This window comes from Struthio camelus, chromosome 10 (genome assembly GCF_040807025.1).
Source record: "Struthio camelus isolate bStrCam1 chromosome 10, bStrCam1.hap1, whole genome shotgun sequence".
NCBI lineage: Eukaryota > Metazoa > Chordata > Aves > Struthioniformes > Struthionidae > Struthio > Struthio camelus.
The window spans coordinates 11,796,431-11,810,777 of NC_090951.1; the positions used below are offsets into that span (position 1 = coordinate 11,796,431).

Below are 14,347 nucleotides of genomic sequence, written 5' to 3' on the forward strand. Positions count from 1 at the left end.
TTGTGGGGCCTATTCTACCTTTACCACCAAAGCTACCACTGAGCTGAGGAATAACATCCTTCGGGGACACATGAACCTTTCTCATCAGCGTGCTTCCATGGGCTCACTCGTTTCCTCAAGACAGACCCTGAATCCAGGATTTTTTTCCCTTTCATGAAAGGTAGCAACAGGGTATCTTATCTTAAGTCATTATTCTCAGCTCTAATTACATCCTTGTTTGTTTCATAGAGGCCAAATCGTGTGCCCATCACTTTGGACGGGCCATGCCATGGTGCTCCCAGCGATCCACCTGGTGGCAGTCCTTGGGCCGCAGCAGCTCTGGTAAGTCCAACCACAAGGGGGAATGGTTACTGCCATCCACCCACCGCACTGCCCTGCACGCTGCCGGGGAAGCTGTGCCGGCTGTGTCCTAGCAGCAACGCAGATTTGCCCATAACAGCCGACCCTTCACGCCTTTCCTGGAACATGTCAAAGCACTGCGTGGACTTGTGTGACCACAGCCATGCAGCACACTTAAAAAACAGAAATCCTTTGTTTTACAAATGGGCAAAGCAGTGTTTATTTTAAATTATTTGACTCAGCAGCTTGGGCATGAGAGTCCTTTTGCTTGGTCCAGCTCTCTCTCACGTAACATTCACAGGATCCTATGCAGAGCAGGGGAGGGGGAGGATGGGAAGGGGAAAGGCCCTATTTAAGGCTTTTTTTCTGTAAGTTTTCTGCTGTAAGAATTCCCTTGGAAACCAAAGAGAGATATACCCAGTCAACAACCAAGTAAGAACAACTCACAGGGTTTGTCTCTAAATTGCATGTGAATGAAATGAAGCAGAAAGTGATTTTCATCTCCATGAAAATTCATATGTTAATTCAGAAAAGACTTTGCGTGTGACCAAAACCTCTGCTTTTCTGCTCCTTTACTTGTTCTCATCTGTAGCACACACCTGATGGCCTTGAACAGCAGCAGAGCTCACCCGTCTCTGCCGACCTGCCCTCTCGGTACGTGATGGAAGTTATGCGTGCGCACTGCCGATGCACTGTGCTCACAGTCTACATCTCTGAGCATTTGTAACACGCAGGAAAAACACTCGCTCCTACCTCTTTAGATGTTTTGCTTTAAAGTCTATACATTTTAAGTTTACAGTATCTATTAAAATTAATGAGCTTTGTGCTGCAACTCACATGCAGGCACGTTTTGGAGAGCTTTGCCTGAATACAGGCTGCTGGCGCAGGCTCAGAAACTGCCTTTTGGATAATACACAACAGTCTGTAGCCCTGAGAGATTGAGCCCCGTTCCCCCCCACCAACAGCACATTAAACAACTGGCGTCAGTGGGAAGAGCAGTAGCTTATGGAAAGTGAAATGCGTGCGCAATGGCAGGCAGGCTTGCCCAAGTCCTTTACTGTGTTTAAAATAGCGTCGTTTAGTGGGTCTGCACAGGTTAGGGAGTTACAAAGAGGGACAAGATACCAGATGGGCATGTGCCAGGTGGGTGAGCTGTGCACCGACCAAAGAGGTGCAGAGGGGGATTGAGAGAGCTGGCAAATACCTACATTAGTATCTGCAGTAACGACGTTGCAGGGGCTCAGGGCTGCTGCAGCGAAGGGCTGTAAGGAAACTGTGCCCGTCAAGGAGAGCTGGCTGCAGTTTTGCTCCAGACTAGAATTGTGCCCTCAAATGTGCGGTGTTTTAGGAGCCACGAGCTATCTCAGGGTATGACCAAATTCCTGCTCCGCTTAACCTCTTTTCCAAAGTGCAGGCCTTGTTTAAGGACTGAAATACACCCTGACTGCCCATATACAGTAAGTGACAACATTTGCTAATCGGACATTGTTTTCTCCTAGTAACATCACGAATGCACAGGTTTGATGGGAAATCAGCAAGAAGTCATGGTAACAATGACACTGGCTTGATTCTACATGAGCAGAAAATGTGAGGTGTTTTTAAGGATGAGAAGTCTGTAAAATTATATACCTTAAACACATCTGAATTAAGAATTTCCCTGCTCCCGCCCAAGAAATAGAGAGCAGAATCCAGTACGTCCTTAGTGTAAAGGATGATTTGGAAAATCTGTTTTCATGTATCTGAGTAATATGTCCTTCAGCTTATACAATTGCTTTATCTGGCTCTACGGTGTCAGCAGTCATGTGCTGTCGGGGCTCTGTGTATCTCAGTGATAACAGAGGGGTCCTAAAAGGTGGAGAAGAGCACTCTGCTGCAGCTCAGTCCAGCCTGGTCTGCACTGTCTGCAGAAAAGCGGGTTAGCAGAGAAGCAGAAATGTTAATGCTGTGCGCTATCAACCAGAGAGGTCAAGGTGTTGGGGGAAAATGTGGGCGAATTAAAAAAGGGGGATATCTACAGAGTAGCTGCAATCAGAAGGATTGGTAGAAGAGCTTGTGTAAGTGTCGGTTTATACAAGAAAGACAGTTTGCGTATGAGGGACAGATTCAGGAGGGAAGACATATACTTTAGCAGATACTTTCATACTTCCATAAATCCAAAAAAATGTTCATGGGTTCAGAGGAAACTGGGGCACGGATATGCCTGGAAAATTTTATTACATCTTGTAACACCTGAAGTCAAGTCATTAGGTTTTGAAACAGTTAAAAAGCCTGTGTTGGTTTTCTTTACAGCACAAGCGTCTCCAGAGAAGTGAGTGACACAGCCAAGGTGTCCTGAGAGCTGAGATCAGGACATCCGTCATGTTGGCACTGGCCCTGGATGCCTCAGGCAGCAGGGCTAAAAAGTTCCATTTTCATAAAAAGGTAAGAAAACTGCCAGAAATACTAGAGAAAGGTGGGTGCTGTAGGTTACTGAGGGTGAAGAAAGGCTGAGACCAGCCAGGTCCAGTCTGACAGTCCCCAACACCGTGTGCTACCAACTGGTACTGGGGAAGCTCCACCAAGGTCTATGTGACCACACCAGTCGCACTTAGAAATGTCCACTTCAATTAAAACTATTCTCCTTCATTTTTGTCACATTACTAATGCTACTGAAAGCACGATGTTTTATAAATACATTTCAAACAAAAGAACATACTTATCTTTAATAGAGGGTTATACAACAAACACTAATTAGCCAAGAATGTAGGGTAAAAATATTTACCTTTCATAGCAGAGCAACTCTTAAAAGTGCTCACAGCTGTTCTCTGAGATAAATACTATACAGGGCTGTAAAAAGGACTGACTTCTGATGAGAAATCTTGTTCAGCTTTCAAACTGAAATTCAAAATTGTATCAAAACTTTCAGTGAAACTGTGAAGAGTAGATTTCCTGTGGTAAACAGGGATCTGAAACTTTAAATTCTTTTCCACTTAAAATCATTGAGAGTTTATTACTGAATGCAGTGGGAATAAGACTGGATGATCTGGCAATGTCTTTGGACATTCCTGACTGCACATTAAGAGCTTGGACTTCTGGTGTGTGTGTGGTTTTTTTTGTTTTTTTTGTTTTTTTTTTTAAGAACTGTCTCACGCTATTGGAGAAATACAATTTGCAGCTCACTTCATAGATGTGCTAGAGCCTTTGCAGCCTTTACAGTCTGTCATGTGAATCCATATTCAAGTGTCAACGTGTGAAAGGGCTGCCTCAGAGGTAGCATGGGTGAAAACATGAATGAAATTTCTAGAGGAACTGCTCTCAGAGGTGAATAATTTCCCTTTTTAGCTGTTTACTTTAGAAATAAGATGTTGACGGTAAGAGTGCACAAGACTGAAATCCACAGATTTCTTTTTCTTTTGCACCCTTGTAATTCCTAACTACCAGAGTTATTAGTTTTAGTGGGAGAATTTACTTGAAATAAACTGTTGACACTGAGCCTCAGATCCAGATAAGGCAGTGTCATCCTCCTCTGTACCTCCAAAGCTTGTTAACTTCAACGGCAATCCAGGGTATACAAGCTCAAGCAGCTGTAGCAAGAAGGAATAATAATCTAACTTCTGAGATCATTTGTGTGACTACTGGTATCAATCACAATGTTTTATGTGTTTCTCATTTTCCCTGCCTTTCACGCTCTGAAAGGCCAACTTACTTGTTTATACGATGTGTCATTCAAAAAGCCAATTTGGAAGGTGTGTAAGAGTAATGAGTAAGGTGAACATGACTGGCTTAGAAAGTATCTTTTACAGTGGCTGTTTAACTCTCTTCGCCTTTGTCACAGCAGTTGTGCGCTGTTTGAGTTTTGTCTTCTTTAGATGAGAGACCTGATGTAGCCCATAAAAATTTACTGGAAAGAGGGCGTCTACCACCTTTAATGCCTAATCTGGCACCCTTTGCTTATGCAAATTCAATCAATGGACAAATTCTCTTCTCACAGCAGTTGCACTTATACAAACAACATCAAAGTCCTCGTCAAAGTTGCTCTAAAACAACTCCCGGATCACTGAAATGCAAAATTTGCCCTCTGACTTCGCATCCCTAACTGCTCACTCACGTGAGTAAGACGCACAGAATCAGGCCCTGCGTTTGCATGAATTAGAGGCAGCCACATAACTCGCAAACAGTCAAGCACAGCAAGCCGAGTGGGCTGAGCACAGTCGATCCTAACAAATTACAATAAGAAATGTATCACGCTGCCTGCTGTCAGCTGTAATTTATATCATACCAGAGGGGTGACTGGAAAGCAGGTAGAGGCAGGAACTGGCCATACCTATACTTGCTCCTGCTGGGCCTGATCTTGCAAGCAGCTGGGAACTCTTCCCTCCCACTGAAGTTAACGTGAACTGAGTTCTTTCAGGACCTAACAGGATTGGGCCTCTTTTAAGTACTTTTCCGAAGGAGAAACACGATTTAATGGTTTTTCTGTTTCCCAATAGCACGTGATGTCTGTGTGCATGCATACCCTGATTATATTTATACACATGTGCACAACCTGAATATGTCCTTAAACATACTTGTATAGCATGAACTTCAAGCTAAAAGTAGATTTTGGATTTTGGAGCACACAGAAAAAAGTAGAGATCGTAACACAAACAAACAGGAACGTTATTCCCGCAGCTTTCATTTCTAGTGAGTGCAAATTGTAGTTTCTGCGGCTGGATCTCTGATTTAGCAAAGGATTTCAGCACATGCTTACATGTTTTGCTGAATCAGAATCTACAAATTTGTTTAATTTTTTAGATTTGAAGCTTTTAAGCTAATGCTCAAACCAAGAGTTTAATGCCCTGTCCAAATAATCCAGCAAGTGCTGTGAGTGGATGAGTATGGCCATGCCTTTGTCTGTGGCCCTGCGTGTCGTCTCCGAGCATAAGCTAGTAGTGCTCTGGCATTATTACTACATGTCTCGCTCAGAAAATCTATCTCCCTTCCTCCATCATCTGTAAGGGACCTGGGATTGCTCCGTCCCCCAGACCATGGTGAAAACACTCTGTGCCCTTATGGGAGATGCACCACAGAGCTGAGAAATGTCAGCATGAGCTCAACTTGTCCCACTGAAATAACTCCAACTGTAACTTTTGACTTAACTGGGAATGAGTGCGGGCCAGTCTCAATGGTGGGTAACCAGGTAAGTCCACTATACAATACTGTGCAAAGCCAAATTAAAAAAAAAAAAAAAGATTTGACTCTAAATTTAAGGCGTACCCTCTATTCCACTTCATATGTAGCAATATTTCCTACTTGTATTGGTGGGGGGGAAGTTGCGGGCAGCTGAGGAAGCTTTCAAGCCTTACGAGATAACGCAGCAATACAAACGTAAGACACTACACAGCAAAACATCATGCAGTACATGAGCCCCGGTCAGTCACGGTTTTATATTGTTAATTTAAATAAAAGTACCAAACCAGAAGAAATAAATTCCCATTATTTTAGCAAACGGAAAAAAAGAGAATGGTTTTAAACCAGTACCCTATTCTTCCTAAATAAAAGCTGTCAATTTATGTATATTTTCCCAAGGCTTACATAACAGAAGTTTTTATTAAATAACTCAGATATAGGGTATATTTTAAAAACAGTGTCAGCAGTGATTTTTTAAAATGTGGAAACAGATGTGCTGCTCCACTACAACTGCTGCATCTTCTCAGTATTTTTTGTACTATGAAACAACCGTCTGCTTTTCTGTTATAAATCTCTCCCCTCTGAATAGATTTCTTCTTTATGATTGGATAAGTACTACCTAGACATCACTACTGTCCAGAAAAATCATGTTGTTTTGGCCCAACTTTAAAATACAGGCATTTTAATAACTGTTTCTTTTCCATAGACCATTTCAAGAGCTACCTCTCCTTGGCATGAAATCCCAGCCATATGCTTTATGACATCAGAGACATTTCAAGGTGTCTCCACAAATGCCATTTATTGCTTGGGAAACTGCAAATCTGTGCAAAAACTCCTACTTCTATTACAGGAAAAATCTTCAAATAAAAACATTTTTTTGCACAGATCGTCTATACCCAAAAACCTATCTCCTTATAGCAACGCTGGCCAGGCAGGTTGCAGAACCTCTGACAACTGACCCTGCTGGCCTGACTCCTGGCTTGCTCTGGAGTCCTTTGGCCAGCCTGACACACACTGTGATACTGCGCATCTCACCCCTTCTGCTGGTTCCATATGAGGCACTTAACCGTTCTGACAAATCAACAGCCTACATGCCAAAAAGCCAAATTATTTTAGTGTTTTACTGTAAATCTAAACCTGTCGGGAATATCTAACAGAACACTCCAGTGAATATGCTTTAACCCTGAAATCAGTGATACCTTTCACTCTCCCATCAGAGGCCTGATACTGCCGAGGATGCTCACCTTGCATGCTGCCCAGCACCCTACGGATTCGGGACCCGGGCAAATAGTGACGACACTCTTTTACTTATACAGATATATTCTTATGCCACAGGTATTCAAAACGACACATAGCTGGAGTCTCCTCTGTGATAATACTGGCCAAAACAGAATAAACCTTGCCAAAGATGTCATTAACATGTTCAGCACAAATCAGCTACCTTTCATCGTGCAAAGATTAAATCTAATACGCAGTTGCAAACAAATACATGAAGAATGCTGGCCATTTTACCCAAAGCAAATGACTATAGCGTCACTGAGGCTGACACCAGCTGAGAACAGAGCTAGGACTGATTTTAGGATTTGTGCTGGCCGACAGAAGCATCCCCTAGTCCCAGTGTAACGGAGCTGTTCTGTTTTCTTAAAAGAAAATGATTTTCTTTTATCTGAAAGAAAGAAGTTGCTTGGAACAGCTGTAAAGAATCTAGGACAGGCACACCAACAGGTGCTTCAAACATAACGATACAGGGCAGAAGACGTCGAGAAAGAAAATGAATAGATTCTCTAAATAATATATAAATTTTACAGGCCTTTTTTTTTCTATAGAACCCTAGTGAAGTTAATATATAAATCAGAAACTGAATTATTCATAAGTGGCGAATATATAATAAATCGTATTCCACACTGAAATATTCCTCACAGGTACACGCATCTTTCCATGCAGTGAAAAGGAAGAGGCCTGCAAATGCCGAGGTCTTACCTGGAATCGGGATACTTTGTCAAGGTGGCCAGGCTGCTGGTGTACATGTGTCCTCCTACGTCGATGTGCACGGGGGCATTCGACTTGGTGAGCTGGGCTGGGAGAGGAATTCCTTGGGCAGCCAGAGGAGAAACTGGGGATCGTGTTAGAGACAGACGGGACATGCTTCTTCCCTCCTGGAAACGGAAGACAAAAAAGAACAGTTTCTCTTAAATGTAGCAGTGTGCGTTACCTTTATTTCTAGTGTGATCACAGATCTAATCAGATCATTTTTGCATCTGCCTGATCACATATTCAGCTAACAAATTATTGCCACCACTGTAATTAAGTGTATTTGCATCATTTTCTTCAAAGTACCAGAGGGGAAGAGAAAGATGCTTATTAGCAATAAGAAATCAAGAAAAAAATTTTTCAAGGTGTCAGCCTCAAGGGGCATAAAACAAACTGCAAAATTCTAATTAAAGGTCGCAGGCTTATGTGTTAGATGTGAAATATCCCCTGACAAACGAATAACCAATTTGTGAATTGGGATTCAGGGGTTTTTGCAAGTTTGTCTCAGTAACGAGACACCTCTAAATTAGTGACTTCCTCAGTACCTAAGGCGTTTAGTTTATACATGTAGTAAATTCCACATCAAACTAAGATCAATTTTATGTTTTTTAATAATTGTGAAATAAATGGATAATTTTTGGTTAAGTCGTAATATTAGATATAAAGAACTAAATAAGCTTTTAAACTGAAGGCAATTGATACCTGCAAGCAGTGAAAACAGAAAGATACGTACACAAGATATGTTTTCACGACAAGAAGCTTTAGAAACTACTACACAATCTGGCATGTGAAATCACAAATAAACATTTCTAACCACCAACCTAATATTTGCTGCACTAAAAGTATTTGAAAATTAGTGAAATTACGGAATTGAAACCAAAGATCTTCAGCTGACATAAAAAGCAAAAAAATACCTGCATGTCTTAACAACAAAAAGGACTACCAAAGCAAAAAAACCCAAACAAACCATCAATTCTCTTCAGTAAGAAAAACACAGCTTATTCTGCATTAAATAGTCTGTCTCGTGTAGCTAATTTAAGTTAAATCAGTATAGACAGCTTGTATGTCAAATGGAAAAATACTCAATCTTTTATAAAAGTTGAAGAAAATGTCCATCCTTTCTCCCCCTTATGGGGTAAAGCAACATATGCAAAACATTATAGTTGAAGACATTTCTGAATATAATCTAATTTTCTTGGTATTTTGTTTTGCAAGCATGCCACCAAACATCCAGACTCTTCCTTACATCTGACAAGCACTTTACATACAATACTATAAAGTGAATTTCCATTTCTCCCACATTATTTGGAGCACGTTTCTTCGAATGCTAAAGCTGGTCTCTGCTTTCTTTTACCAAGTATTTTGCACAACATCCCTGGCTACAATGCTCAATGAACACACAATTAGCAACAGTCTCTGTAACAAAAATTCTAGCTGAACTACAAAGAAAGGAATTGAAAAATCTTAATACATCTGGACAGCCTCATAAGTCACCACAACATCCTCCTTGACTGTATTTCATCTAGTTCAGCTCATGCGAATGTTCTGCCTCTGCAGCACAGAGATACCTCACCCCATTATGAATCCACATCCTTTGCTCCTCGAATGCACAACGGGCATCTGCACCCAGCACGAAGCAAGTATCAGCGCTGTCCTAGGACTTCTGTGGCAGGCGCTGCGACATTGGCATTAACATTTTCACTACAGCACCACCTTCAAGGAAAGTGATTGAATCCTTTCATGACTAAGACGCTGCTTTCCCGATTCCCACAAGAGCCTGTTGTGGGCAAGCTTTCCTAAACATGCCCTATGCCATAAACAAAAGAACTAACTTTCAGAAACAACTTGGCATGGGGGTACCTACAGTATTTGAGCAGTGTGTTTACTGGTCTGAGGGTGCCTCATCTGTCTACCTACCCAAAGATTTTTTTACCTTACCAAAGAGCAGTGTAAACTCACGTTCACTCTCTATTCCTTCGCTTAAACGAAAGGGTCAGAAGACACTGGCTGAATGTCAACCCTGTCTTTGTTCAGACCCTAACTATTATTACTCATGATAAAGGTACAGACCTTGCGCGGTACAGAGCTGCCTTAGAAATACCTCTCGTGCAGTTTCACAAAACAAGCGCCTAATTAGGACTCGTCTGCACCCCTTATTGCCATTCCTAAATGAAATCAAAGGACTTACAGCCCTCTGCAAACGAGTCTTACATTTAACCATTTGTCTTGAAATACAGACTTCAATTTTAAAATATGCACAGATAGCTAAAGATCAAGTGATCTTCAATCTATTTGTGCATATTTAAACACAGCTGCTATCTTAGGATTTTGTTTAATGTTAGTATACCAGTAAATTCCTTGATCTGTAAAGTGTCTGAGATTCTCAGGGAGGCCATCATGCTCACAACTAGATATTTAATTTATACTATTCACTGGAGGGACCTTTTGAACAATCCGCTGCTTTTGGCATCTCTCAGCTAGAGCATGTGTTGAAAAAAATGCTTAATTATAGAAAATCACTGGAAAGCTAAAATAGTTCTCAAACTTTTATGGCTTCTCATACTTATTGAGGGCGCTACTGGCTTTTTCGGGGGTGGGGAGCAGAGGTGGAATTAAAACACATGTTTTTTCCTTGCTTGGAGAGGACTTGTATCAAAAAATGAATCCAATGTGTTTATTAAAGTTGTGGAATTCAATCATTTTTGTATGACTAAATTATCAAGGGGCATAAGTGTTAAATACTACAGACAGGACACTGAAAACCATCCTATTTCCTCCAAAAAATATATATATCTGCATTTCTTAAGGTACCTTAACCCTATTTGTAATGACTCTCTCCTCTTTTTAATGTAAAACGCTGATAAAATTCATCACATTGAGTATCGGACTTACGTTATGCACAAAGCAAAATCCTAAACGTATTTGTCCAGTGAAAGTCTTTATGCATGTATTAGAAAATACTGATGTGAAAATTAAAACCTTAAGGGTAAATATTGCAGAAACACTACCAAACTTCATTTATTAAACCATGTAAAATAACGCTGGCTCTTTAGTTGCCTACAACAGGATATAGCATCCCAACTAGTGGCACAAGCAATAACCCTGCTCTAATAAGTAACACAGGAACCTGCTAACGGCAAAATCAATAGAGCCTGATTCCCAAATTATCTGAATATTTAGTTTTTCAAACATTACACGCCAAGATCTTCGAGAGCCAGCTTATCTTTTTCTGCCTTTCTAAGCTAACTGCATAAGTACTGCTTGTAAAAACTATTTGCCCATGCAAAGTGAAATAATCACAATGCCATGCTCATTTACACACAAAATGATTTTGTGTCCCATTGTGCTCACAGTTGTTCAGCTCTCTAGGGGTGATTAAACTAGCTATGCTGCTACAGCTTGAGATGATTTCACTGAATCGTTTCTCCATGAAGTTGCTTCTTTGCTAAGCTGTTATTTTAACCATAAAAGGTAAACAGAAGGCAGTTGTAAGAGCTCCATTCAGCTCCGTGCCCAGGGCTATAACCCTAGGGCAGAGAATGCTGAAAGACTGCAGAATTTTCCAGGGTGTTGCCTTTCTTGCTCTAAAGCCTTCAGGAATACTGTTCATTTAATACACACTCTAGATGATACATTTCAGATCCTACTAAAAGAAAGACTTCAAAAGTGTAAGAACTTTTGGGCGGATGAAGCTTTCCCACCTCTGCACATAGCTCGGGGCCATGGTAACCAATACTGCTGTTGATGTTGGGAAAATACAGTAGAAATAAACTGCGCAGAGCAGAGCAGACAGATAGGGACAAGGGAGGTGAAAGGTTGCAGGGAAGAAACAAGCAGCAGTCTGGAAGGGTAACGAGAAAAAAGGGAAAAGAATGAAAAAGGAGGCAGCTCTGAAGGAGGGACAAAGTTAAATCAAGGAACAGACACTTAAAAGACTACAGATGGGAAGCAAGACTAATTAAGGATGTAAAAGCGCTTTGTTTCTAAAGTTTATTGTTGCCAGGATAAAAATTAATTGAAACTAATGCTGTTATTCACTCGTGCAGTTTAATTCCTTCATGCACATTTAAGACATGAAATGAAAACTGCAGGTTTAAGGACCTGCCATGAAACAGCTCTCCCCTCCCCAGAAGACGTGGGAAGGGGGCATCCCGGGCCCACATGCAGCCAGCTAGCGGTGGGTAGCAAAGGCGCAAAGTCCAGTCTGCGGCAGGACCACTGGCTCGTCTGTAATGAGATCAGCACCAACATCTGTTCCCTGACTGGTTTCTTTATTGGATTCGCGCTGAAGCTTTTCTTCCTTTTTTTTTTTTTTTTCCCTCCCCAGAGCCCTTTATTTCTTTAACGGCAGCTCTACCATAGCTCGAAGAGTAAAATCACCCACTGCAGCCCCTCGACCTGCCCATCTCCAGCACTCCTGGGCAACACCAGGCACAGAAGTTGACCTGGCGCTGCCGTGACTTCACGGCGGTGCCTGCGCTTGCAGCGCCCGCACCCCGCTCAGCCAGGGGGTCCAAACTCCACACTCGCAATTACCTTTGTCTCCATAAACCCGTGCAGTGCGCGCTCTGAATCTGCCTCCTAAGCCACTCGCAGACAATAGTTTATGCCGTGAACCCAGCCTAAAGACAAAGAAGGGATCGGGTTATTTGAAACCTCTGACCAGATGGCTCCAAAATTGAAAGTCCATAAACATTTGCACACACCTCCACGCTGGCTCACAAAATACCCGACCGAGTGACAGAGCAGATCGTGCCCAAAACTTTTACGGGGGAGGGGGGGGGTCTCACTGTGGAGCTCCCGTTACCGCCCCCCCCCAAAAAAAAGACAGAAAAAAAAGAAGAGAAAGAAAAAGAAAAAGGCTTTCTCCTCCCCCCCCAAGCCGCCTGTCTCTGGCAGTCTCCAGTCTATTTAGTGCAAGTTTCACGTCACCCAAATGCCTTTCCCTGCTGATGGTCAGAGAAATCACCAGTAAGCAACGCACCCCGGTCGCTGAACTTCTGCCTTTTTCTTTTAAACATACCGTATGCCCAAAGGTAAATTCAAGCAAAAAAAAAAAAAAAAGAAAAGGCACAACATGGCGTCCTTTACTTATTCTCACATAACAAGAAAGGAGATGTCTTAGATGAATGCAAAAAAAAAAAAAAAAAGGAAAAGCCGACTCTCCGATCCTATACATGCTGTGCACAGCCAATGGTGGTGCACATTAGCCAGGCTAATGTATTAATTTTGCAGAAGTGTGCCACATCGCACGCAGCAGCAGCGATGCAAACTATAGCCTGGAGTGCTCGGAAGTCTCCCCCGAGCCGAGCCGAGCCGAGCCGAGCCGAGCCGAGCCTTGCACTCTCACTGGCGCCAGAGTTTCATTCACCGCCCGCCCGCGTTTCCCTGCGCGGCTCGCCCCATTGTCGCCCGCCTTCCCTTTGTGCCGCGCCGGCCCCCGCGCCCCGGCCCGCGCACCCCCGCGGCGCGCAGCCACCCCGCCCGCCCGCCGCGGCCCCGCGCGTACCATGCGAGCGCGCGGAGCGAGCCGCGCTGCCTGCGCCGCGCCGGGGCTGCGCCGTCCTCAGAGCCGGGGCCGGGGCGGCAGCGGGAGCGGCAGCGGGAGCGCGGGCACCCCGGGCCGCGGGGCTCCGCCGGCGCTGCCCATGCTGGAGCGGAGCAAAACAAAACATACACACGCGCACGCACAGCGCGCACACACACCACACACACACACCGCGCGCACACACCGCGCACACACACACAGGCGCGCGCGCCCGCTGCAAACGCGTCCTGTAGCTTTAAAAAGCACCAGCCCTCCGCCGCCGCCGCTGCCTCTCCGGAGCCAAGAGCCGAGCGACTTTCAAGAAGAGGCACTTTCCAAAAAAAAAAAAAAAAAAAAAAAAAAGGGCCAAGGCGCGCCCGGGCGATGCAGCGCCGCGCCGGCAGTGCGCGGCCGCGGCCGCTTGCTTACCTTGCGCGCAGAAGAGAGCTGCGAGCGAGCCCCCCTGTGCTCTGGGCTCGGCTGGGTTTGTGTGGTGATGGGCTCGCTTTTGGCTTTTATTACTATCTTTGCTCCTCGGATCCTGCTGTGATTATTATTATTTTTAAAGCTGCTCTCGCTCTCTTTCCCCTGTCTCGCTCCCTGTTTTTTTTTTTTTTTGCTGCTTCTATTTATTTTGTGTGTGTGTGTGAGGGGGGAAAAAAGCCTTTAAATGAAACTGCCGAGGCTGTTATGAGAAGAAAGGCAATAATCCCGTCTCTAAATAACAGAGGGAAGGGAGAAGAGGAGGAAAAAAAGCGAATTCTTGCTCAGGGCTTTGCAAACGCCTGCAGGGCAGAGGATTAGGCTACAATTAGCTCAGCCCTTTGCTCTCGCCCGAGCTAATTTTGCGATGAAAATTGGATATTTTTCCCTCCTTTTGGTGAGGATTTCCAGATTTATTCCCCCCCCACTCCCACCCCCCGCAAAAAAAAAATAAAAAAATACAACCCTTGAAAATGAAACACGGCTGGGAAGGCGGCCGGCGCCGCAGCCCGCGCCCCCGGCGCCGCCGCCCGCAGAGCCCCTCCGCGCCGCGCGGGCGGGGCCGCGGCCCGCGCAGCCCCGCGCAGCCCGGCCCGGCCCGGCCCTGCCGGGGATAACGGTTCGGTGTTGGGGAGGATCAGGCCACTGTCACGTCCTTCAACAGACTTACTGAAAAGAAGAAGGAGGAAAAAGGGGGGAGGGAAGGGGGGGGGGAAAAGCTGATTTTAATCATTGTCATTTGGTCTGATGTAATATTTCCCCAGGCATTTTCAACGGGGCATAAATTTTCAGCTCCCAAATAAGTAACACAGGGCACGT

At 44.0% G+C, this 14,347-nt stretch overlaps 1 protein-coding gene across 5 annotated transcripts in view; it reads right to left on the minus strand.

The window, feature by feature from the left end:
- The window catches only part of KCTD15 (potassium channel tetramerization domain containing 15), a 45,871-nt gene extending 31,809 nt beyond the window's left edge, over nt 1-14,062 (minus strand). Inside the window, exons 1-3 of one of the 5 annotated variants that reach the window (XM_068956136.1) lie at nt 13,475-14,062; nt 12,055-12,140; nt 7,468-7,643 (exon numbers count right to left, since the gene is read on the minus strand). In XM_068956136.1, coding sequence (XP_068812237.1) covers nt 7,468-7,643; nt 12,055-12,066 — 188 coding nt within the window. In that variant the 5' untranslated portion in view covers nt 12,067-12,140; nt 13,475-14,062. Of the gene's footprint in view, nt 1-7,467; nt 7,644-12,054; nt 12,141-12,541; nt 12,960-13,027; nt 13,334-13,474 lie in introns of those variants that run through there. The other 4 variants (XM_068956135.1, XM_068956137.1, XM_068956139.1 and 1 more) reach the window with 4 other exon arrangements.
- Nucleotides 14,063-14,347: the final 285 nt, after the last annotated feature.